The 24,934-nt window shown below is 41.9% G+C and overlaps 1 protein-coding gene across 3 annotated transcripts in view; it reads right to left on the bottom strand.

Moving 5' to 3' along the window:
• RASGEF1A (RasGEF domain family member 1A) overlaps positions 1 to 24,300 on the bottom strand; it is a 50,161-nt gene extending 25,861 nt beyond the window's left edge. Inside the window, exon 1 of one of the 3 annotated variants that reach the window (XM_059851256.1) lies at positions 24,169 to 24,300. In XM_059851256.1, the coding sequence (XP_059707239.1) occupies positions 24,169 to 24,186 (18 nt within the window). In that variant the 5' untranslated portion in view covers positions 24,187 to 24,300. Of the gene's footprint in view, positions 1 to 443; positions 466 to 991; positions 1,088 to 24,168 lie in introns of those variants that run through there. The other 2 variants (XM_059851257.1, XM_059851258.1) reach the window with 2 other exon arrangements.
• Positions 24,301 to 24,934: the final 634 nt, after the last annotated feature.

Raw genomic sequence — 24,934 nt, 5'->3', positions numbered from 1 at the left:
TATAGTAGCTGTTTAATAGCAACCAGGGAGACCACAAAGAGGAATGGAGTTCAGTTTCAGAAGTTCAGGACACAGAGTCCAATAAAATAGAAAAGGCAGGATCTAATGTCATATCAAAAGAAATGAAAAATAACAGTTCTGCACAAAAGCGCATTGAGGTTACTCGGTATTTTACAGATTTATCTGTTAGACCTGAGCGTTGCAGTACATAACACCGAGAAACGGCTGAAGCTAACGGCTTTGCTATCTGCACTATGTAACTCGCCAGTAATTTGCTTTTTTCCCTTTTAAGGTCCATAGCAATACAGCCCCAAGCTGCTGCTCAGGATGGTCTGGCTGTGATGAGCACTTCTGGCTAACAACTTCAAGTTGCACAGGGCTTTTAAGCGAAGCTAACCACCAAACAAATCCCCACTGAAACGATGCTTTAGCGGGAAACGTACCCCGCTTTTGCCATCAAGCCTTTTAACTCCTTTAAGGCGTTCGTTGTCGCACCAGTTCGCTTTTTAAAGACCCCTCTGGGGCGCAGCCTGTACCGCTCCCCGCCGCCCTGGCTGTCCTACCGGGGCTGGTGTCGCACCCAGCGGTGCCACCCCGCTCCCGGGGCTGTCCCCGCGGGAGGGCAGCGGGCGCAGCAGGGCACAGCGGGGCTCGCTCCGCCGCGGCCACCCGCGATCCTGGGGCGCTCTCCGCGCTGCCCGCGCCCCCAGCCCCGCTCCTGGGGCGGGAGCGCTGCGGCACAGCCCCGGCAGCACCTGCCGCCCGCCGTGCCCTCCCTGCCGCCCGCCCGCCCGCCCCGGGAGCCGCTCGCTGGCGTCCTCCGCGCGGCGGGACCCGGCGGGGCGCTGGCTCCGCCGCAGGGGCAGCTCCGCACCAAACCCACCGCGCCCTCCGCGCTCCCGCTCGGCGGCAGCCCGGCGCTCCGTGCCCCGGAGCCCGCAGGTGGCGGGCGGGCCGGCTCCGGCAGCGGCGGCCCCGGCGCGGCGCTTACCCTCATCTTCCTGGCGCGGCGCTCCCCGGCGGCGCGGGCACCGGGCCCCGCGGCTCTGACAGCCCCGGCCGCCCGCCCGCGCCGCGCTCCCGCCGCGCCTGACGTCACGGCCGCCGCGGCGCCCCGTTGGCTGAGCGGCGGCGGGGCCCGTTCAAACGGGGCCGCGCGGGGCGGGCGCGCCCGGCCCCGGCTCCGCGGGGGCAGCGGGGCACCTTTCTGCCGTAGAGACTCGATCTTTCCGCTTGGTTTTGGGTGGGAGGGTTGGTTCCCTCTCTCCCCCGCTTTTGTTTTTTTGGTTTGTTTTTTCCCCTTTTCTGTGTTTTTTCCCCCAGATACACGTTCTCCAGCCACGCGCTCGCCCCGCGTGTGCCGGTGCGCGGGGAGCGCTCCCGGGGCCGGGACGCGCTGCTCCGGGATCGCGGCCGCCCAGCCCTGCCCGCTGATAATTGCTTTTATTCCTCTCTCGGTCGAAGTTTCTCGCTTGTAGCTGCCTGAGCTAGTCTGATAGCCCCGGGCTTGTCCCGAGCCGTAGGGCTGACGCGGGACCAGCTCCTGGTGTGCCACACACGGGCACGGGTCCTGTCTAGAATCTGATCTCCCTTTGGAAAGGCTCCGAGGTGCATCTAGCCGCCCCACAGAGTCCCTCACCTGTACCAGGAGCAGCTGAGGGCTGCCATCTTTTCAGCCTTTTCCCACACAAGCAAATCTTTCTCATCCTGTTCTTAATTTTACTTGAATTGGGATGGTTTAGTGGTTGCTACATTGTATCCAGTCATTATTTAGATTTATTTCTGTTATTCAATTGATGTGTTTGAATATGTAGCAGAAGGCTTCTCTAGTTTCCATGGTGATTAATGTAGGAAAAGCCTTTTTGGAAGTAGGTACGCCACTCTAGGTAGGTGGGCACGGCAAACGAATTTGGGCAGATGCACGTACTCAGGAGTGTAAGGAATAGATTCATGATTGCTCACAATTTGAGGACAAGCACTGTCATCCATCCTAAACACATGTTAATTTTAGAAAGATATGTAGCTACTCATCTTTACTGCTTGCTTACTAAATCCCTTTTTGGTTTCCAAATTCTAACAGTTCTGCTATAGAGATTATTTTCCTTATTTAAAATGAGTTTTTCTTTTAAACAAGTGCTAGAAAAGTCACGGGTTTCCCTCCCCTCCCCTTTGCTATTAGTCTCAGTCCGGTCTCTCAGCTGTACTCCACACCTTTAGAGTGTGCAGGTGCTGTAGCAGATCTGATGCCTGTTTATGCTGAGGCTTTGCTCAGCTACAGCCCCCTGCCTGCCTTGGGCACTGAGCAGGTTCCAGGCAGCAGTCCTGGGCTGGAATCCAGCAGTGGTGTCTGCACTGCCCCTGTGTAGTGGTCAGGTAAATGCAATGGTAACCCACAGGAGGGTGAGGGATGAGTTTTGTTAAGTCTTGTTCAAACATCTTGAAATTCTTTATAAAAAGTTACCGAAAGCAGAAGGTAAGAACTTTGAGGCTACCACTGTATAACATGATAGTATTTCTTTCTGAATACTATGAATATCTTTCAGTACCTCATCTAGTATTTACAGCTAAGAGCAATACCAGCAAGCCTGCAAATAAGTATGCATGAAAAACAGGTATTGGATTTGATTCTGTTTCTGTGCTAATCTGTTTTTCAACCTTACTCAAACATTTGCTGAGACTTTTAGAAGAATATGTCCATTAATCTTAGTAAAACATACCTAGTTAATTGAGCTCTAGTCACAGGTTCAGTCTGTTGTAAAAACCCCTGATCTTTTTGTTTGTTTGGGGTTTTGTTGGTTTTAGTGACATCAGAAATTAGATCTGTCCTGTAAGTGGAACTAAGAAATGTAGGAATTAAGAAACATTCCAATAAAATTAAGGAAAACTATGCTAGCCAGGCATGCTCTCTCTTCTCTGAGACATATATCTATTCTGTGGTGTTTTTCCATATTTCTCCATTCAGTAGTCCAGCAGAGTCTGTTTAGACTTTTTCTATGTGTATGTAAAGGAGCATATGTGTGCATATTTCTTGTTTATACACATACCTAGGTACGTGTATACAAATGTTGGGGGTGTGTTAGGATAAAAGCTCAGTAAAATACCTTTTCCTTGCCTAGGATATGTGATGCTTGGTTTTGGGGACACTGTGTTGAGCAGTCTTGTTGGAAAGGTAGTTTTTCCAAGTCAGAGGAGCTGAAGGCCTAAATTCAGCTCATACAGCATGTAGCAGATGAATCATGTTATCATTTTATTTCATTTCCCCTTCTGTAAAGTGCGGATGGTGACCTTTAGCTATCTATATTCTAAGTGTTGAAATCTGTTGATACAGAAACTCTCTGAAGTCTAATTGTTTTTGTAGTTATGTAAGTTCTGTTCCTCAGCAAATTGCTTGCATTTTGAAGATGTTTCCATCAGGCATTGCCTCATGTTACTGGTGCCCAGAGCAAGTTTAATCAGCAGCAGAGCCTGTACTCGTTCTGTGGCTTGCTTTTGAGGCAACACTGCTGTGGTTCACTTGAGCTGGTCAGAGCAGCATCTTGCTGCAGAGTGAGTCAGCAGCAGCCACACCGTGACTGCCTCAGCCTTCAAGGTTGCTTCAGCCTCTCTCCCACTGGCTAACATCCCCCTAACACGTTCCATTACCTTGTGATTAATGACCTGGGCTGACACTTGCAGTATTTGGGTTCTGTTCCTGCTTGTGCTGTGGACACTTGACTGACAAATTTTTTTAATCCCACTGTGCCCTCAGTATTCATCTGTGAGATGCTGATAAGGTATTTTCAGGCTGTTGCACTTACTTTGTATATTTTTATATTTGGGCAGTAAGCTTTTGCTTTACTGTGTTGGGATACAGTTTCCCAGTACAGTTACATCTCAACTTCAGTGGAAAATTGCTGGTCAATAGCTTGGTAAAAACAAGGAATTTTAGCAAAGAAAAATGGATGAAAATTAAGGAGAGATTAATTTGAGAGTGAAGATTATAAAGAGAGTCAGGGAAGAAGAAATCTGAATTTTTTCTACTGGTCTTAGATAACATTTTGGAAACAACTTGTTCAAATGTGCCTGTGTGTATATTTAAAATGTAATTGTACTTGAGAAAAGCCAGTCATTACAAATGTCATCAATGCGGATCTGAGGCTATAAAGTAAATCATAAAGGGACTCTCCTAGAAATGCTGTCCTTGGAGCTTTCATTGTCAAGCTACTCGAGTCCCTCACTTGGTCACCTTCCACACAAGTCTGTTAATAATAAACATTTGGTTTCGTTTAACAGAGTATGTCAACATGCTTTAAAGCCCCAGCATCTGCATTGAAGGAAACAAAGAGGGACAAAGCCACAGAAGTTGGCATTGAAAATGAACCTAATTGTGTATGGCGCTGTTCGTGGTGTTGATTAAATACCAACGTAGGGTCGAGTCTTCATCTGTCCATTCCCACCCTTTTATGCACACAGTAGGATGAATACAGCACATTGCTTAGGTCTTTGAAGCACTGCTGGGTTTATGCCTAGCCTTGTTTCTAACCTGGAGGGGCAGTCTGAACTGTTCCCCAGAGCTCTCCAGAGCTCTTGCAAGTGGCCAGGGTATACAAGATGACAGTGTGTGCATGTTATGTCCTCTTCCACTGGTGCATTGTACCCAGCGAGCTGTGCAGAAACCCTGCTGCATGCCCACCACCTTTGCAGGTCACAGCAGAGTGTTCTGCTTGCCACTGTAGAAGGCTTTAAGGCATATACAGCCTGATACTGTCATTTGGAATTCAAAAAAGAATGCTGCATTAAAAATGTGTGTTACAGTCATGGATTGATGGCCTTGGCTGTAGACCGAGCCCTTTTATCTGGACTTGAGATAAGGAATTTGTCCAGGAAATGCCATTAAACTCCACAACAATGGCCTTAGATAGGGCTTTTACATGGACACATGTTAGTATGGTTCATTTGTAAGCCTTCATGATTTGAGGAGTGGAATGTAGTTAGAGCTTCAAAGCCTCAGGTGGCTGTTTTCAAAGAGCATTTGGGTTCTGGTCTTGTTCATAGGGCTGCACAAGTGTTCAAGGTTTCCTTGTTGTACACAAATTTTCAGATTTAAAAGCTGTTCTCAAACCACTTTTAGATGAATTTGAAGACTTCTAAATTTCAGAGATTCATGCTGCAGAATAACTTGATGGCACATTATTAACTTGCCAGCAGATGGGAGTGGGAGGAAAGAGTTTCAAATTGTGGTTCTGAACTGAACTGAACAAAGCTTTATAAGCTTGAAGCAGGGTTGAGCATGCTAGCCAGCAGTCTTTGATTACTACTGACTATGCCTTTGTCTCCCTCTCTCTGACCTGGGGCATGAGGAATCTTTCCACATAATAGTTTTGTCTGAGCTGATGAGTATTGTAGTTTGAAAATGGCATTTTCCATTTTGAAAATGTTTTGCTGGAGGGTTCCTGACCAGCTCTACCCCTTAGGTACCCCACAACTTTAAGAGCAAACCAAGATGAAAATATAGGAGCAACTTAAGATGTGGTTTGTCGCTATGTCTCTTTTTAGTTCTATCTGAAAGGGGAAACTGGTTGTGAAAATTCTGTTCTGTATCTGTGGAGCAAACTGTGTTTTCACTGGCATAAGGGCAGCTCTGTGACACCACTGAGAATAACTCTTTGCTGGGCAGGGTGAAACAGATTTTTCCCTGATGCTCAGTCCTGTAGCTCCCCCTTGGACTGAAAGGAAAGGTCTTCCCCAGGATTTAGAGAGGACATGTTGCTAATCCCCAGGTATTTTAGTGCCTCTGCCAAAATAACAGATTTAACATAACCTGACATGAGTTGCCTGTGTTACTGGTGTGTGGCTGTTAATTAACAACTGAGATTTTAATGGCTATTTTGGCACTGCTGCCAAAGGAATTCCACTAGTAGTCTGTTTGACTCCTGGCTTTTGTAGATACTTTAGTCATAGAAATCTGCAGTTTTTAGGAATTATCTTGCCTGCTGATTAAGATTTAAGGCACGTTCGGTTAGGAAACAACTGGCTTAATCTGCTTTGGTTAAATAAAGTACAAATATGAAGGGTTGATGCTTCTGCTTTGCATCAAGGATCTACCAAGAGGAACTCAGCTCATATAAAGGCAGAGGAGATTTAGTCAGAGAGTGAACTAAAGGAAAAGATATCAGAGAAAGATGTAGGCTGGGCCTGCTCTGCTTAAAGGAGCTGCTAGAACTTGTTATACATAAATGGCAATTTGTGTGTTTTCAGGAGCTGATGGAGCCTTCTCACTTTTTTTTAAGAAAGGGCAGAAAAGGCACAAACCCCCCTATTTAACTGCTTTTAATGTTTATGATTCAGTCTGATTTTAACTCCAGCAAGGAATAACAGAGGCATGTTAATGTAATAGGTACTCTTTAGAGTAATTTTATGTCAGGCCTTTTTAAGTTGACTATATAAAAACAACTGATATTCTATTTTAAATTGGGCTCAAGGTTGGGTTCAAGATGAAGGAGTTCTGGACTTATCCTAGCTAGTGTGTCCTTTACTTGCATATTCATGATTGCTGTGACACCAGCAATTCCAAGACACTGCCACTGAGCAGAAAAGGAAAATCAATTATGCCAAGGAGGAAGCATGTACATACATCAGCAATTTGGTGCCCAGGGGAAGAAAAATTTGCATGTCTGCGGATGTCAATCTTCTTGATATGGTATTTTTGTAAATGCACGTGGGTTCCTATTTCTTTTTAACTAGCTTTACAAAAATTAAGTTTATTTTTAGTGCTATAAGCTTCAGGGCATCACAATTAACAGATCAAAATTGCCAGTTTGATTAGTCAACCTTCTGTTTGCTTTAGCAGAAACTATGGCAGTGACATTGTTAGCATTCCCACAGGTATTTTGGAAGATTCATTACAATCAGTTATGGGATCCATTTTTTCTCCCCCAATTTTCATTCTCTTTGGTTCTACAGATTTTATTTTTGAGCTGATGGAGAGGAGTTCTGGGCTGATGAGCTCATTTGCAGTAACTCACCTGCAGCTGTATTAGTTTAAAAGCATTTCTATTAAACATGTCTTGTCTTACCTGAATTACTGCAAGTAATTGAGTTCCCATGGAACATCTATTGCTTGGACTCCTTTTGCTCACACTGCCAAGAAGTTCATCAGCAGTTTTGGGGGGAGTTCTACAGCAGTCTGAAGTCTACTCATTTTGCAGGGCTCTTAACCGCTGTTGGTTTAATTCTAATGCCTTTATTTGGAATAGAATCAAGGTGTGGTAGTCTTGACAATATCTTTCGGAAAATATATGGAGAAGTATTGCAAAAATAGTTAAATATGGTATAATTTTAGCAAAAGGCTGCCATCAAATTAAGTATTCAAAATTATTTTTTAAGGAAGCATTCTGATGACTAACAAGAGCTAGTGAACAAATGGATGGGCTCCTAAGCTTAATTACTTTTATCTATAAGAACTTTTCTATCACCTACAGTGATCTTTAGACTGTCACATCACAAACTGTGTATTGAATCGGTGCTGGGTAGTACAGAAGAGAGGCTATTGTTTCATATATGTGTGTGTTTATCCTTTTTTACATATCCTAGGACACAGTCTCAGGCTATTCAAGCATAAGCTATTGAACTTGAAGCTCTAAAGTAGTATGGCTCTCTGTGGCCAAATCTGCACTGGGTTAGGCTGAGGACTTTTCTGCAGGTGAACAAACTCCCTGTTGTAGATACATAAATATTGAAAGTGAAAAAATAGTAAAACCAAACCATTATCTGTGTACAAGTGATATTAAGTGATCAATTACTTAATCTTCTGTTTTGCTAAAGCATCTTGACATGAATCAGTCAAAGAGTTCACATGACTGAGCTACTTTGGCCCAAACCTTTATAAAGTATCTTTATAAGGACATAAATGTAAATGTACTACAAATAAAAGATTTACTGTCTTCCTGGAGCTTTTATTTTCCCTTTGGTCCCTGGTCAAGCCACAGTTCAAATAGCTGATGATGGAAAAACAATGTGCTCACTGAACCTGTTTGCTTTGTCGTTTAGGGCTGACAGTCAACTGAAAGTTAGCTAAGTCATAGGATAACAAGTTTCAATAATTTCTAGTTGTATGTTTTTTTTAGGGGCAGGGGGAGCACTTATATTTTTGTTAGGAGGATATTTTGGATTTTTCACCCTTTTGTCTGCCTTTTTCAAGTTTGTTGTGCCAGAATTAAAAATCACTTAAGGAGGTAGTTTTATTATTTTACTGAAGTTTTAGAATTGATATTCTTCTGCCCCCTTACCAGCAGAAGAATCAGATGGTGTAAAACTAATACAGTGAATTCAAGAGCTACGCATGTTTTGATGAGTCTGGATTTCAGCCCTACAGCTGCTGCTGTGGCATGAAACAGATGTCATGTCAGCCAGCAACTTCAAAGGGGATTCCCTAGGCATGAGCATGTGGGAAACTTAAAACTGATCCTATTTCCCCTGGGGAAGCTTGCTCCTTCTGTTGCTCACTTGTGTTCCCCATTAGGCTCTGTTCTCGGCTCTGCAAAAGCTGTGCACACCTGGGCACAGCCTGGCTCAGCTCAGGTTTAGAGACTTGTGGTAAGATTGTCTGGGGGTGGATTTCTCTGTTTCGAGTTGTATGTTTTGGGGGTTTGGTTGGTTGGTTTTGACTTTTTATTTTCATTTGTGCAGGGATACCAAAGGTCCCTAAAATCCATGGTCACGTTAGTAAAACATTTTTTTTAGACTGGATCTCAGAAGTCTGTGATCTCTGTAAGAATTGGAAGGTGCTGTACTGGTTTATGCTATTTTCCCTGCATTTCCTATTTTCCTAACCACCTTTTCTTCTCCAGATCTAGACAAGCTAGAAACAGATGCAGATTGTTGATATAACTGAGGAGAGAAGGTAGAGATATCTTCTGGGTTTATGGAATGAATAGCTGTCACTAAGATGTGGCTGCAGCAAATGTAATAAAGCACTAAGTGGTGTTCACAAGTGTGGCCTCCACTTGCCCAGGAAAATACAGTCAGTTCTGTTATTACTTTTCTCGTTATAAAGTCTTGAAACAAACACAGCACTCTACATACAAACTGTAAAATGTTATGTAAAGCTCATATACACACACATTGCATAAAAACTAAAATATGGAACAAATATTTCAATTATTTTGGATAGCAAGAATGAAAACAATTTAAAAAAATTATTAAATTTCCCTGCCATCCTGTCCCTCCCTGATGCTTCTGTGTATCCAGAACTGATAGTTACCTACTGTCTGACTGATATTTGAGCTGGTGGTTTAAAAGTAAAATCTTTCATGTCCTGGCAGATTTCCTGGCCAGTCTCTTCATAATGCCTTTAACTTTCCCAATTATATGAGATTTTTGGCCAGGTAGCTAAGGTCTCACACTTCTTTGAAGCTTTCTTCATGTATACAGATTTTAAAGTGCCTTGCCCCCAAATGAAGCTGCTTAAGCATAATGACTTAACAGTGTTGCAGTACTGATTGTTAATTTGGGAATGTTCACTGAAAAGCACATTGTTTTTCTTGTGTAGGACACTAGTTCCCTATGAGTATTTTATAATTTCCTATTTTCTCACTTGTGGCTCCCACAGAATATATGCATGGCAAAGACAAGCTATGAAATCCTAAACTTACAAGGCATCCCACTGGCAGCTGGTTCAGACCTAATAATACTGAAGTAAAAAAACACACCTTGCAAATGCATTAAGTTATTTGAACAGTTATCTTTGCAAATTGTTTAATAAAATCTAGCCCAGTTTCAGTTAGGGAGATCTAAAATGCTGCATTGTTTGTTTACAGCATAAATGTTTCCTAGATTTACATATCACAAACATTTTCTTCCTGAGGTACTATCTTCTATCATTTCATGTTGTTCTAAGAATAATTAGGACCATAATATAAAACATTATATACAAAATTCTCCCATGATTATCCACCAGCCTGCATTAAATCCTCTTGATTAGAAGACTGAGGAATTTCTTATCATATTATACTTTGTGCACTCCAGGAAAGGGGGTGTATCACATTGCAACTACTACCATGTTCCTTATTGGATCTGCTGCTTCTCTGGGATAACAATTTGGTGATGCTGGAGAAATTTGAGACTGGAGAGGCATTTTAAACACCTGTGTTGCAAGTTGAGCACAGTTTTGCTGCATGTCCTCGGTAGATGAAGTTAAACACCTACCCCCACTCACACCTACGTCTATTGAAATAAAGAAGGGCTTGTTCAAGTGGAGCAGTTGCTCCTAGAAACAGAATTGTAATTTTAAAGCAAAAGATGAAAAGCATTGAATATGCTTTTTATTGGTAGTTATTTTCGAAAGTAAATGAAAGTCGTGAATGGCCCTAGCATTGCATGATACATAATAATTGATATTAGCTATTAATTAACTTTTGTAATGGATGGTCTATGAATTTGGTGCAATGGCTGCTTTGTTTTGCAGTTCCCAGTGAGTCTATTGAGCAAAATAATTTTTTTTCGTTGTTGCTAAAGCTTTTTACTGCTACTAAAAATCTAGAGAACATTGATTGTTTTATATAATCACTTCATTTTTATGGTTTGCAAAATACTGGCAGACTTAAACTGAGGTTGGTGAAGGAAGGCAGCACAGGATTTCAACAAGGGCATCTGTAAATAACCATACAGAAACCAGGGCACAAACCATAAAAGATCATCTCTGGCCTGTTGTCTGCTACCCTTGTCAAAACTGTGAATAACAAGGCACTGAGCCTGAGTGCCAACCACTGCCTAACTTGGCACTGCCCACACTTGCAACTCTGGAGACAGCAAAGTAAGTCAAGGAAAACAGGTCTTTGATAGGAGTGCAACAGCCAAAGAAGTAGGCACATATATCTCCCCATTCCTACAATCTGCACTACCATGATGATCATCTGAGCTCCAATATTCACACAAAATAAAGCACAATTACAGGAATATAAGGCAACGATGGAATGCTCACCCCATATCTTTTTCTGTAGTGTAGCATTGACATCCAAGCAAAAATAGCTTATCCAGCTATAGAAGCATTACTGCTTGGAAAATTATTATTCTTTAATTAAAATGCTAGATTGTCAGGAAAATTTCCCAGTGAATGGAAATAGCCTGCTTAGGCACCCTTTCATCTGAGCTGGTGCTTATCTCCATGTTGGCTGATGAAATTTTCAAAATACATGTTTTTGCCTGAGTAGTAACTCCTAGGGTGCTGTGGTAAATGACAAGATTTTGGCATTTTTACTTCTTAAAAAAACCCTCCAAAAAAATTTCATAAGGAACTTTGGCTTCTAATTTTATCCTGAAAACATCCAAATTCCATCTGAAAACCCTGCTTTGACATGTGTTTTGTCAATTGAACTTCTGAGGATGTGCAATTCCAGCGTGCCTGTTTAAGGAAGCAGTGTGGCTCACCTGTTCACATATTCAGATAAGCTAAACTCTCATCTTTATTCTGTGCAGAGTTGCCATTTCTACTAAAACCTAATCCATTATTCATAACTGCTTCTAATTTTGGCCTAACTTTGAACTGGAGATAATTGGAATGTCTCCAATTGTCTCGTATGTTCACACATCAAAGAGCATCAATTCAGAAGTTAGCATTGTTCTTGTGGTGTATGTATGTGAGTGCTTGAAAGAGTGAGGAAATACTGTTTGCTTAGTGATATTGGGATATTCCACTTCCTTCTCTCAAAAATAAATGATAATCATGTCCAATGCTGCAGCTCTGAGTATTAGCACAAAACTTGTTAGAGGCAACAGAACTCATCTGAGGGACCCCAAGTAAAGGTTGATGTTTAGTGTTACTTAATCCCTCCTTTCCTTTTGGTGCTGCTTGTGATCACAAGCCCCTGTTTTCATTACTGAGCAAAATGATCTTCTCTTTTTATTATTACTATTTTTCCCTATTTTTCCTTCCTCTATATTATATTGATATTGAGGGGATAAAGGACTTGGTTCAAAGTCTGATTCTGCATATATTTTGTGTTTTAAATGCAGATAAAAATTACCTCACCAAGAGCAAAAATTCAAAGGTTTTGCTTTTTCTCTTTTTTTTTTTTAAACTCTGGATATGCTATCTCTGTAAAAGTGACTACTAATAGTCTGTACACCTAGAAGCTCAAGCACAGCACTCCAGATGTTAGAGCACTGAAGTTACATCCCAGGTTGAAACACATAGGAAGTACTTAGATTTATCTTGAAGTTGCCCATTCAGTTTCCTGCCAAGATCTCAGCTCAGTTTAGAAGATAAGCAAAGTCTTTACAGACCAGAAGTGGTTGCTATCTCTTCATTGGCAATAGATAAAAACTAGCAAAATACAGTTTGGTGAGTTTTTGTCTTTTTCTCCACATGAAAAAGTAACATTTTTTAGACACAGCTAGCTGTCAATACAGTCCTCAAACCTGAGCTAAGTAGTCTGCTCACTTTTCTGATTGCTTCAAGGAGCATTCCTGTACAGCTATGGCAAATGTCCCAGCATAATTTTTCATATCCTTTCAGTGATAATTTGTGCTCGGTTTTCAGCTGCAAAGGACTAAAAGAACATTTCAAGCCCACACAAAGTCTGACGAGAGCTCGTGACTGTCTACAATTTGGAACAGCAGGCTGTATGTTCCCTGTTGCAGGATGGTCAGGATTAGGTTTATTTAGGGGTTTTTTTTAGTGTTATTAAAATACAGCTGATATCTACCAGAAAAAAAAAAAAAACATCAATTTTTTTTTTTTTTAGTTCCATGCTAGCAGAATAAATAATTTTGTAAGATTAGGAGAAAATAAGAGAGTAGGGGTTGATTGAAGATGCAGTTTACTTCTTAACACGTTGGTGAATAATGAGAGAAAAATCAGCCCAGGAAAGGCATCACTCACTCTGTAAGCTTTTAACTCTTCCCCAAAGGCCTGTCCTGCAAATCCCTTGAAGTCCCACGTTCAGCTACCAGTGTTTTTTGCTACTCATCTTTTCCTTCCCCTCCTCCAGCCACCTTCTTGCCCCTTCCCCCCACTTCCTATTAAAAGGAAAGCTTCTGAGAGCTCACAAGTAACAGACTGATGCTTTCCATCAAAGGAGGGGGCTGAATAGCCTTGCACTCAGAGCCAGCTCAGCAGAGCTGGAGTCAGGGCCCCTTCATTAATGAGAAAGGAATCTGTGCACCTTCTGAAATCTTCCAGCACTCCCCCAAGCTGCCTGAGCCACACAACTTGTGTTTCTCATAAACTTCCCCACCGTGTTCACTGTTCCATTTCTCTCCTTCTCTCCTCCAGCTCTTGAAAACTAACTATGCAAAGGTGATTTCCCTGCTCTTGCTGGGTCCACGATCTTTCTTTGCTCATTAGGAGATGCCATTTCAAATTAATTTATTTCCCTGCACCCTAAACCCTTGGTTTCAGTGAAAAAAATAGTTGGGGGTTAGAATTTTGTGTAAGAAAATATAACATTTGCATCAGGCTTGCCAGACATCTGTGCAGTGCAGGCCCAAACACTGGTTTTGGTTCTCAGGCTCAGTGGTTTCCACTGGCAGTTTTTTCACTCAAACATCTTGTTTCAGTTCACACCAGCTGAGTTTTGTCTTGAGTTTATAGGGCTTACAACAAACCCTGGAAATTCAAATGCAAAGCTCAACTGAAACAGCTGCTGTCCTTTCTTTTGGTCCAAACTACATTAGCACCTAAGATGCTAAAATTATCCTTACCTCCTGAAAATTACCTCAGGTTTGGTGAAAACCTCATAAACCTAGCATGGTACCTGCTTGGTTTGGAAATGTTTTATTAGCTTATTTATTACCTCATTTTTAAACTAATTCTGTATTTTATATATGAGTACGTACCACATCAGGAATGATGTAATTTCACATATTTTCAGAAATAGAGAAGCATTCTTTGTCATGATTTAATTTTTTTTTCTGTGTCTGTATCTATGCTGTTCATAATGTGAGAGGAATAGTTACTGTCAATGAGGCAAAAAAGGAGAATAAAGCAGTGGGGAAAGCCATCATGCATGATTTCTGGGAGAGACACAGAGCAAGTATCCAGTTGCTGTTCTGTGGATGGTATTAATACTTTGGTCTGGGGAAAAATGTGTTGGTAGCACCCCTGCTATGGTCACAGAGGTAAATATAGGTGACTTTTCTTTTTACAGGTGTGGGGAAAAATACATTGTATGTAGGAAGGTGAATTGAAAAGGAATGTGGGAGTTGATAAGAAATGATTGTTTTACAGATGCAGTGTCACTGAGCATTGGTTTAGGTTTTAATAGTGCCTTTGACATGAGGTAGTTTCAGTTCTTGTTCTTATTTGGAAACAGTTATGCTCAAACTTCAGACTGAACAGCCAAATTCAGACTTCTTTTGGTCTTTAGATCCATTCCACTTCAAGAGTTGTAATTTTCTAATAATGCATAACTGTGAGTGAACATTTTTCTGTTAATCTCCTTGGTGGAACCATGCAGTATGACTTTTTCAACTCAGAAAGAGAAAACAGTTTTGATTGTTGAGTTCTGTTTGTTATTTTATGTCGATGTTACACACAGCTCGAGGATATAGTGACTGACTGAATCTGAAAATCTGAGCAAAAAGTACATAGAATTCCTGAATAAAAAAGAGCTATCTTGTCAAAACAAGCCCTGTGTGATAAAGATGGCAGAGAAGAACAAGGAGAGAATGTACAACTGGAATACTGTCTATGGGATGTTAATTGCTGTTGGTGCTGATTGCTTGCTAATTTAAACAGATATTGTGAGTGCTCAGAACCAGGGTTTGAAGTGCTGGCAGTAGCTTTCTCTGCCTATAATCATGTAAAAGAATAATTTTTGATTGGAATTAGAGATGCAGCTCTAAGATTATGGGCAAAACCAACTATGTTTCCCTCTGCTCCCCTTCCACTTGGTTGTTGGGGGTTTTTTCATGCCTTAAGTAACTCAATGGAAAACTGCAGTAATTGGGTCAGACCCCGGGGCCGAGGGGAGCAGCAGTGCTGCAGCAGGGAGTTCAGCTGCTGATGCTTCCCAAGGGCCATGACTGCAGCAAGTGGCTGTGAAATGTGCCAAGCAGTGTCAGCCTGCTGTGGCTGAGCCACTGGCACGTGAGCAGCCAGCAGCTGTTCCTGGTGCCAGCAGTGAATGTCCTCAAGGCTCCGTGGCTGTGCTGCTGGGGGGCAGTGCCAGCTGCAGGCTCCTGAGCAGCCGACACACTAGAGGGGCAGAGAGTGCTTCTGCTCTCCAGCTTGGTTTTACACCAGTAGGCTTTCTCTCCTTGCCATCCTCTCGGGGCAGAGCAGGGTGCTGCTGCCTGCTGGCCTGTGCCATGCTCAGCTGTGCCCTCTGAGTGCTCGGTGACCCAGCCCCAGGGTGGCCCTGGCCTCCCTCACCTGCCTGGGCAGCTCAGCCTCCCTGCCCAGCCCCACAGCCCAGCCACCTCACAGTCCTACCTGCTACTCTCTGCCCTTTGCAAAATGAAGAAATCAAAGTTTCAAGTATGACTCCTCCTCTCTCACTGCTTGGTACTAGTCCTGCTCTGGAATGTAGCCAGTGTTGCCTTGCACTTGAAAGAGGCCATTGGGACTCTGGGTTGGCTCTCCCAGCAGATCTGTCCAAGGGATTGGTGTGTGCCCCTGTGCTCCAGGAGTGCCACAGTACCCTGCTGAGCCAAAGCCAGGCAGAGAGGGGGCCTGGCTGCAGTCCCTGAGCTCTTGGTGTTGCCTGTGGGGAGCCTGGGGAAGGCAGAGGTGGAAACAGCTGTCCTGGGTCATGCATTTGGTGAATTGTGGGCTGGAAGGACAGCCTGGCTGGCCCACACCTTTCTCTAGTTTCTTCCTTGCCAAGTGCCATCTGAACATTTGACTTCCACTTTGCAGCATTGCTTGGCCTCACCCCTCTGGAAGCACAGGGATTGTTTGAGTCCCTGTGGTGCAGTGACCTGCTTTTTCAGGATTTTTCCAGTTAGGATCACTAGAAAGAACAAAACTCCTAGGCACAGCTGAAGCTCCTTGCAGTGATTAAAACTTGTGCATTGCAGTAACAGCAAATGGCATGAGAAACTTCAAGGGCTGCTTGATGGTGAACTGTTCCCTGCAGATGTGCCCAGAAGAAGTTTATTTAAAACTTGTGCTCCTATTTCAGTTTTCTGAGAGGAGCATTCAGGCTCTATTAAATTCTACCAAATAGAAAATAAATTAAGGTTTAGTGTCATCTATCTTCTGTAGTCTAAAGATTTAGAATTGATTAAAAACTTCTTTACTGTTACAGAGCCTGCTCTTAACAGTATTTTTCAGGTAGGCAAAGAACGTGATTCTTTGCATTATTTAAGGCTGTGCTAGAACAGTTACCTGTTTACTTTTCTGTTGCTACTAAATTTCAGAAAAGGCTAAGAGGGATAGAAAACGATCTTTGTTTATTCATACAAAACATCTCCCTTGATGATGTTTATTCATACAAAACATCACCCTTGCCCCACAGGAAGGACCATCCTTAAACCAATTTAAATTTTGGGGCTGTAAACCCAGAGCCTTCTGTTTTGTTCCTGCTGAGGTTAGTGAGTCAAGGGTCATGGCATTAATCAGTGACTGTGGTGCAGAACAGAGCTGCTAAACTTGTGGTGAAATCTGAGCTTGCTGTCATGGGAGCAGTGTGGGGAAGGCAGCATTTGGGAAGAGCCAGCCTCACCCTGCCAGGGGCAGAGCTGGGTAAGGGCACCTCTGCCTGGAGAGCTGGTTTGGTGCTGATTCCATCTGTGTGTGTGGGCATGCTGCATGTAGTCTTAATTTATGGATTTTCCTCTATCCTTTAACAAGTCTGCTGGAGTCTGTGCCCTAAAATTAACGTCAGTCAGCACTCACCTGATTATTGGTCTGAGTGGTGAGAAAGGACCAGAGAGTTAAGGGCAAACTCCACAACCCCTCAAGTTTCTGAGATGTTATCTTAATCCAGTGGTGACTGATGCCCTAAATTCTTCTTTACTCAGTTCATAAGTTTTCATTAGCACAAACAACCCTTAAAGAAAGGAGCTGTTAGCAATGTGTAGAGCCTTTAGAGTACAGTTCTGAGTCACAATACTGGAAGGTGCAGAGCAGATGTAATGCCTGTCAATTTTTTTACTATTAATTGCAAGAGAGGGCTATTTCATGCAGATTCTCCCTTTCCTTCATGCAGTCAGACAGCCTGACTTCTTCATTTTTATTGTTTAATTTTTTATCAAAACAAGAAGATGCTGCTTTTGTTAAGAAATCTATCTAAATTAACAGGTTTTTATTTTTTTCTTTAGAATACACAAATCAAATTTCATGGTGTCATTCAAGGCACAGAATCTTTTCTCCTGGGTATTACCAGTCTACAGGGAAAGTTATTGCACTTTAATATAATTCCTGAAACATTAATCACAGGGACTGTAGTTTTGCAAGAGGTGAAGCTTTAGTTGTTTATAGTCTGTTAAGCTATTTATTTACTGTGTGTTCCCACTCCTCCCTTAAGACCTTCAGAAATGAAAAATACAAGGGCATAGCAGTTCCCTTTCTCATTTAAGTATGCAAACATGGTTTTCAAAGCTCTTTTTCCTGTGGCAAAAGCAAGGTCAGAAGATAATATAAAACAATGTGTCTAAACTAGATCCTGGTTATAATCTGAAAGCATTCAGTACTGTTGCCTGGTTTTAGTCATAAAACATGCATGGATGCCCCATGGCACAAGGCAGAGAAACCTGGCAATTGCTTGAATTTGTCCCCAGTCCCTGCCCACAGACCTGGGCACACTGCAGAGGTAACTTGGGTCTGGCCACAGCCCACCCCAGCTTTGTGTGTTTCCTGCAGCTTTGCTGTCCTAGCTTGCCCATCTACTCCAAGCAGTGCAGCATTATTCTTCTCATTTCAAGTGTTTACCAAAGCCAGTTTGCAGACACCAGCAGGTGAAATAAAGCTACCCTCAGTGTGGTAGAGCTATTCTAGTTTACTTTCAAGCATCCAGTTTGGCTAAAAGGGTTGCATGGATTACTAAGATTTACAGTATCAGTTCTAGGATTCAGTCACTCTGTCTTGTAAGGAAGGCTATTATTGAAAAATAAAAAAGCAACCTGCATTTCTGTTATTGGTTGGTGGCAAAAGCAGTACTGGGATGCCTATTGCTGATGATAAACATGTGCAGTCCCTGAAAACAAATTAAATTTTGGCCAGACTATTTCTAGATGGTATTTTCCTAACTTCTTGCCTTTTGGTGGATAAATTGTATTGCTTTTGTGGATTATATTTTTTTCAAAACCTTTTTCTCATTAAAAAAATAAAACTTACACATATCAGAAAAATCAGACTTATTTTCAGTCTTCTATTTTTCACTGTCAATTTCCCAAACTATTTCCTTCCTCAAGGGATTTAAATATATTAACTTCTAAATACATAGATAGGCAGTTTCTCTCCTTCTGTTTCTTTTCTTTTTAAGGGATTTATTTTTTCTCAGTGCCTGTAAGGCTGGAGCCCTGGAGATTTGAAGCTTCTTTCATCCTCCAAAATGTCAGCAGTTCCAAAGAAGTGAGTTCCTGTACCCTTCTTTTGACATGCTCAGAAATACTTTTCAAACTTGGCTTGGGAGCTCTTTCTCTGCAGGTGAGAGGCAGTATGGGTAGGAGACACATTTATTCCTTAGACTCTGGATAAAACAATCACCAGGGAGAGGAAAGCACCCTGACACAAGCCAGCTGTGCACAGTCCAAATGACTGACAAAAATTTTGCATCTTCACCCTCTTCCCTCTGAAGTTTGCACAGTACCAAACTCATGCAGCTGAGAGCCAGCTTCAGGGGTCTTGGCTTTCTGTTCCTCTAGTGGGAAGGCACATTAGAAACCATCAAACAAAACCAGTGGTGTCAAGTCCATTTCTGTCAGCCTGGGATCTACACAGGGCAGCAGCTCTCAGCCTTCAGCTAAAGTTTCTTCTTTTTGGGTTGCAAAGTACCAGGTGGCAGAGCTGGAGAGCTGGAGATTGGCTTGGGCTTGTGCACAGACTGCAGTTCATCTTGTGGTTAGACCAGAAGGTGATGGGGAGTGAAGGGAAGTGGGGAATGGAAATAAAATCCTCTTCCTGGTAATCCAAGCCAGCAGTGGTAGTGAAGAGACCAGCAATTTATGGGGCAGGAGAGGAATGTAATTACTGCTGCCAAAGGCAGCTGGGCCACATATTGGATTAGCATGGAGAAGGGATCAAGGCAGGGCACATGTACCTGCTGGGGCAGCTGCAGCAAGGGTGGGAGAGCTGGGAAAGTAGTGCATGTAAGGAGGGAATGCAGAAAAGAGGGTGAAGGAGCAGGAACACAGAAGTGGGACAAGGTCTATTTGACACTGAAGCTATTTAAAACTTCTGAAAAGTTGTTTTCCCAACCCATGTGTACTGTGTATTACTTTGAGGAAGGAGAGGTTCTTCCCATGTTAATATGAATGAAAGGTTTCCGTGCACATGTCCTCCTAGATTTATGTCATATATATTGTGGGCAAAAATAAATGGCTGTTGGGTTCTGTAAACATAAATATGTGTGTGCAACAAAAATATCTATTTAATTTATTTTTGTTTATATATTATGGTGTTGAGGAATGGTTACTTTTTCCTTTTTGTTTGTGCTCAGGGTTTCGTTATTTTAGAATGTGTGAAGAGTACAGCACTTGTACCACTTGGTTAATGGTTTAAGCAAGGGCAAAAGTGTAATGTAATTGGAGGATATTGTTTGATAATGCAGCAAGGGATCTTCTGAACATTTTTATTTGGGTGATGAACTGTACCCTTCCAAAGAAAAAACCTTCTAGCTCTGGCTGAAACCTCCTCCCATATTTTTTAGCCCTTAAAGCATAAAAACATTGATCCACTATTCATGGACAATCCTCAGAATATTGCTTTTTTTACATCCTCAAGGAGAAAACCACAGTTTTTTGATGTAAAAGCTGTTATTACATCTTAATTGAGGTCTGCACAGTAATAACCTTCAGGAAAGATTTGCAGAGCATGTAGATATATTGTATGAATTTATTGGGGCTTGGAGTAATATTTATGGGTATAGATAGATGAATCTCATTCCATTTAAATATTCTGGAGTGTATTTAAAACAAGTTTATTTAAAAGAAATCCATAGTCAAGTATTGTTCTCTCTCTGTGCATTTTTAATTTTTCAAGTATTTTTCAAAGGAATGCTAATTGCTTGTCAAATCTTTCAGTAATATACAAAAAAATTCTATTATAAAAATACCTGGAATTAAGAGAAACTCTGCTCCTGTTTTTTTCTGAGTGAAAAAAAGAATGACTAGTTTAAGTACAGGGTGAGAGGGTTTCTAGGACTTAAAGGAATCTTAGCAGTTGTGAAAAGGATCAAAACAGCAACCTGGAATATGTATTTTCATACGTATGTTTAAGAAATAGCATTTTATATAGAAGAAAGTCTTACATGTCTTTTTTTTTTTCCCCCACTTGATGTGTTTTTTCTACTCCCATGGAAATAAAGCAAGCATCTAGATGCAGTCTTGGCATGCTAAACTGGACTGAAATACACAGTTCTTGTTCTGCTTAATTTTGCTTTATCCTTCAAAGTATACAACGATCAAATTTGGAAGCTCTTGTTTTGTGAGTCCCTGAGGTTTCCAGGTTACCACAGTGTGTCATTTTCTGCCAGGGGTGTTACTGAGTGGGACTGATGTGCTCCAGCTTCCCCACCGCCAATAGGAATGTTTATTTTACTGATGGGGTACTAATTGCAGAGTTGTCCTGTTTCAAAAAGCTGTGAGAAGATAAGGAGAAGGAGAGAACACGTAGAAGAAAGGCAAATTCAAACTATAGGTCTGGTGCTGTCAGAGGGAGTGGGTGTTCTATGTGGGAGGTATAGGTGTAGGTAAAAGGAGTGACATTTACTGAACTTACTGCTCAGGCTCCTTGTGCTTCAGCTGTGCCTACTGATGGTATTTGTAAAGCAGCCCACGTGTGGCAGAGGAAAAACTGACCTAGCATGAAAAAAGGTTAAAAAAAAAAATCTCCAACTTTGCTTCTGTCTAAATCTAAAAATATATTTGGCAGTTGAGAGTAGTCCTTTTTTCCTTTGGAACTATCAAATCTGTCACATACAAAGCCTCTATCAACACAGAGCATGTATTATATTAGAAGCATTTAATGCCAGTAAATAAAGCCTGCTGAAAACATAAGAGCAGGTGTAGGGGTCTTTAGCTGTTAACTGCAATAATTACATGGATGCCATATGGCTCAGCTGTGCTGTTCTCTGAACTGAATCTTCAGCTGCCCTGCATGAGTGAAACATTTAAAACTAAGCATGTCATGGGAGACAATTGATACAAGGTTTGCTGCACAGACAGCAAGCCAACCTGCTATTTATTTCCTCTTTAAAATTTTGATAGGCAAAATTAGCTAGGCAGCACTTTGACCATGTTGTTATTTACTCCAGTGAAAGAGATGAAAATATTTGGTGGGTTATTTTCATGCCATTAAGCTCCTGAAGGCTGACTACTGTGAAGGAGATAATGTAACATGTAGTTGTCAAGTTTGGGATTAATGTATTAGGATGCATAGTTAGGAAAAATCAGTACTTGTCACATCTGGGGGAGTCCCATGAGCTATAACCATCTTGAACATCTCTATTGTTCCAGTCGTTTTCAATTTTGTTTCCTACTCTGAAGAATTTCCCAGGAGATGTGATGGGTCAGTAGCGGGCCAAAGATGGGCTTCAGACCTAATCTAATCAATATTGTGACAAAGGTAATGAAAGAAACCATGTCACCTTGGAATCCCAGCAGGTTTTATCAGCTTTGCCCCTAATGGGATGTGACAGCGAGGCTGATCTGTGCCTCCGTAGGACAGGACAGAAGTTGTGCAAGGGCTGCTGCAAGGATGGCTGTGTGACAAAGGGTAATCTAAGTCCATGACAATTGCAGCATAAGGTTGAAACTAGAGGTCCTTACAAGTTAAAGCATTGAATAGCTATTTTAATCACCTTCACATTCAAGTGAACCAGGCATTTATTATATTTTCAGTTCCTCTGTCATCTGTGTTACAAAACAGCAACTTGTTCTGTTTCAATGGGAGTGCTCTGAAGCTGGTTTCACAAATTAGAAAGCAGTAGTCACTGTCTTTATATGTAGTCTAAGCAAAGCACTTTCACTCCAGTTCTTTGTAATGTTTTTTAATTTTATTTTTAACTGCCCCTTTTTGCAGTCGCCTACAATAAGATCATTTGTCCTCCAGTATGTGACTTTTGCATGAGGCTAAAGTCAGTGATTGCTTTTTTCCTGGGATTTCCTCCCTTAGCACTTCCTCACCCTAAGTGCAGTGCTACCTTGGTGGACTTCACTATTGCATTCTGGTGCACAATCTCAAATTTTAGTGTCCTTCTAGTTTTGGAACAGCAGCTTTGCTGAAAGTTGTTTTTATGATAACTTCATTTTCTGTGATCAGGGTTGTACGTATTACCAAAACTTACAAGTTTCCACCCTTAATTCTTATGACTCCTCTTTCTCTGCCCAGCTAGGTTAAACTATTCCCATCATCTGTTGCCTTTATAGTTTCTCTGTTCTTAAGTGTTGGCCCCATACTGTGATGCTCTTTCTAAAAAGTTATTCTTGAGGCATTTACTTGCTTTGTCTCTTTAACTTTAACTTTCCCCCTCAAGATGAATGGCAATTACTGTCAAAATGTTCTCATGCATAGAAATCCTGTGACATGTAGATCTCTTGCATATCTGGAAAGCTGCAGAGATATTATTAAAGTAACTAACAGTGTTGGACAAAAGTTCTTGAATATTATTTCATCTCATTGGGGAACAAGCCTTTAAAGTTTCCTGTGAAAATTTACCAAATTCTTCTCTACCCCCTTTTTTTTTTTTAATATGAAAACACATTTTATCCTTTAAGACCAAACTGTTTCCCAATCTCATTTTTAAATTATTAAAGTTTTTAATATGAGGATTTCCATAAGTTGCCTTGATATGTAAATAATGCAGCAAAGCTGCCTTATACTTTTTACTAATCCTGCAATTACATTCTGTAGAGCCTTTTTACGTTCCTTAATATGAAACTAAACCCTCCTCTCACCTACTCCTTTACATATCCAATGCACTCAGAATTATTGACATGACAGCTAAATCCAGCTTTTAAATCCCAGGCACAGTAGCTGTGTGCTGCTGCTGCTCGGTGTTTCTTTCTAAGAAGCTGTATGCAGTGCAATATCTTATTAGTTAATTTGAAAATCATTTCTCAAGGGATTGCAAGTCTTATGTGCATCAGGTCCCTACCAATCCACTTAAAGCTTAAATGCACCAGAGAAACTTAGCCCAGAATTGGATCTTATTTGTTGCAGCAGAAACCTTTATTTCCCTTTAAAGTACCATGAGAGTATTTTTGATGTAGCAGAAGTTAAAATGAAAACATGCTTTTGCAATTTTTTGAAAATAAAACCTATTATTTTGATTTTAGTGAAAATATTTTTAATTCTGTTGCATGAGGTAGCAGAAGGTCCAGGCTGCAATGCAAATGTCCAGTTACTCTTGAAATTTCAGCATTGCTGCTTAACTTGGAAAAAGAAGAACTGAGAGACATCTTTGGGAAAAAGTACCTGTCTTTGCTGCAAATGTGAAACCTGATTACTGATGTTCTGGAAGGCATCACTGGAGTTTGGGATGGGTTGACTCCAAAAGACAAATTCAAACATCCCTGCAAGTAAACTTTGATTCTGTATTTATGATGCAGTGTCCTGCATCATTTTAAACCTGCCTATACAATACTAAAACCATCTCACTCGGTGAATATTCGGGTCTGTGTTTCTGCCTCTTCTCTTACTCCCCTCCAGAGAAGAAAAAAGTTCACATAGCACAGTCATGAAACATTAATCTCTTTTTCCATTGCTCAACACCACCATCGCATAAAGATACCACCACCACGTAACCTTCCTTCTGGGTGTTATCAATTGGTTACAAGTGCTCTAATCATCACCTAATGCCCAGAATGTCAGTGAATTTAAAACCTGCATCACAACTTAAACTTGTAGCATAACATTCAACCATCGCACCACGCATGGCTGTGCGCCTTTGGGTGGCTGAGCTCTGCCATACCCGGCACAGAGTTATGTCACTGTGGCTTTCCTGGAGCTGTACGTGGCTCCAGGAAAGAATTCCAGCAGAGTGTGGAGCGGACAGAGGAGCCCAGAGCGCTGTGCAGACTTACCTGGCTCTCCAGGACCATGTCCCGTCCCAGCCGAGCCTGCCGGCGCTCGGTGCCGCCGCAGGAGCCGGAGCCGCCGCGCCGCTCGCCGGCCGCGCTCGGGCACAGCGTGCGGGGAGTGCGGGCTCCCGGCTCGCCGTCACCATTATAGCCACAGAAATCGAAAGTGCAGCGGGAGGTGCTGCACGAGAGGAAATTCTGAGTCTCAGCCCTCCGTTACGTAGGTGTCATGTGCTGGGCACCGACCGGGGACTTCCATCCCTGCCGCTCTTGAGCCCCAGCGAGGGCAGCGCTGGCCGCGGTTCCCTCTGCCTTTGGGGTTATAGGAATTGGCATGCTAGTTGAGAGCAGCGTGCAGATGTTGTGAAGGAAAGGAAGCAGGTTCTGGGCTGATTTCTTATATCATTGGTGCTAAAATTACAAAAAAAAATCCTCTTGTGGTGTAGTATGACTTAATGTAGTTTTCTGGGGGTTTCTGTTGGTTCAGGTTATTTAGCAGTTTTGTTTTGGTTTTTTTTTTTTTTTGATATAGAATTCCTACAAAGTTACCTAGAAATTGTTTACAATGTATTCTAATGGAAATCTGACAGCTGGGAACTAACACCCTGGAATTAAACTTGTTGACTTTATTTATTTTTTTAAATCAATTTTTGTTTGACCATTCTTTGTACTTGATTTTTGCATACTAATGTCCAATGCTTATGAGAAATTCTTCAGAAGCTCACTTAAATCATACAGGAAGATCTGCAGATGTATTCTATTTGGAGAC

This window comes from Haemorhous mexicanus, chromosome 7 (genome assembly GCF_027477595.1).
Source record: "Haemorhous mexicanus isolate bHaeMex1 chromosome 7, bHaeMex1.pri, whole genome shotgun sequence".
Taxonomy (NCBI): Eukaryota; Metazoa; Chordata; class Aves; order Passeriformes; family Fringillidae; genus Haemorhous; species Haemorhous mexicanus.
This window is presented reverse-complemented; position numbering and strand designations above follow the sequence as displayed.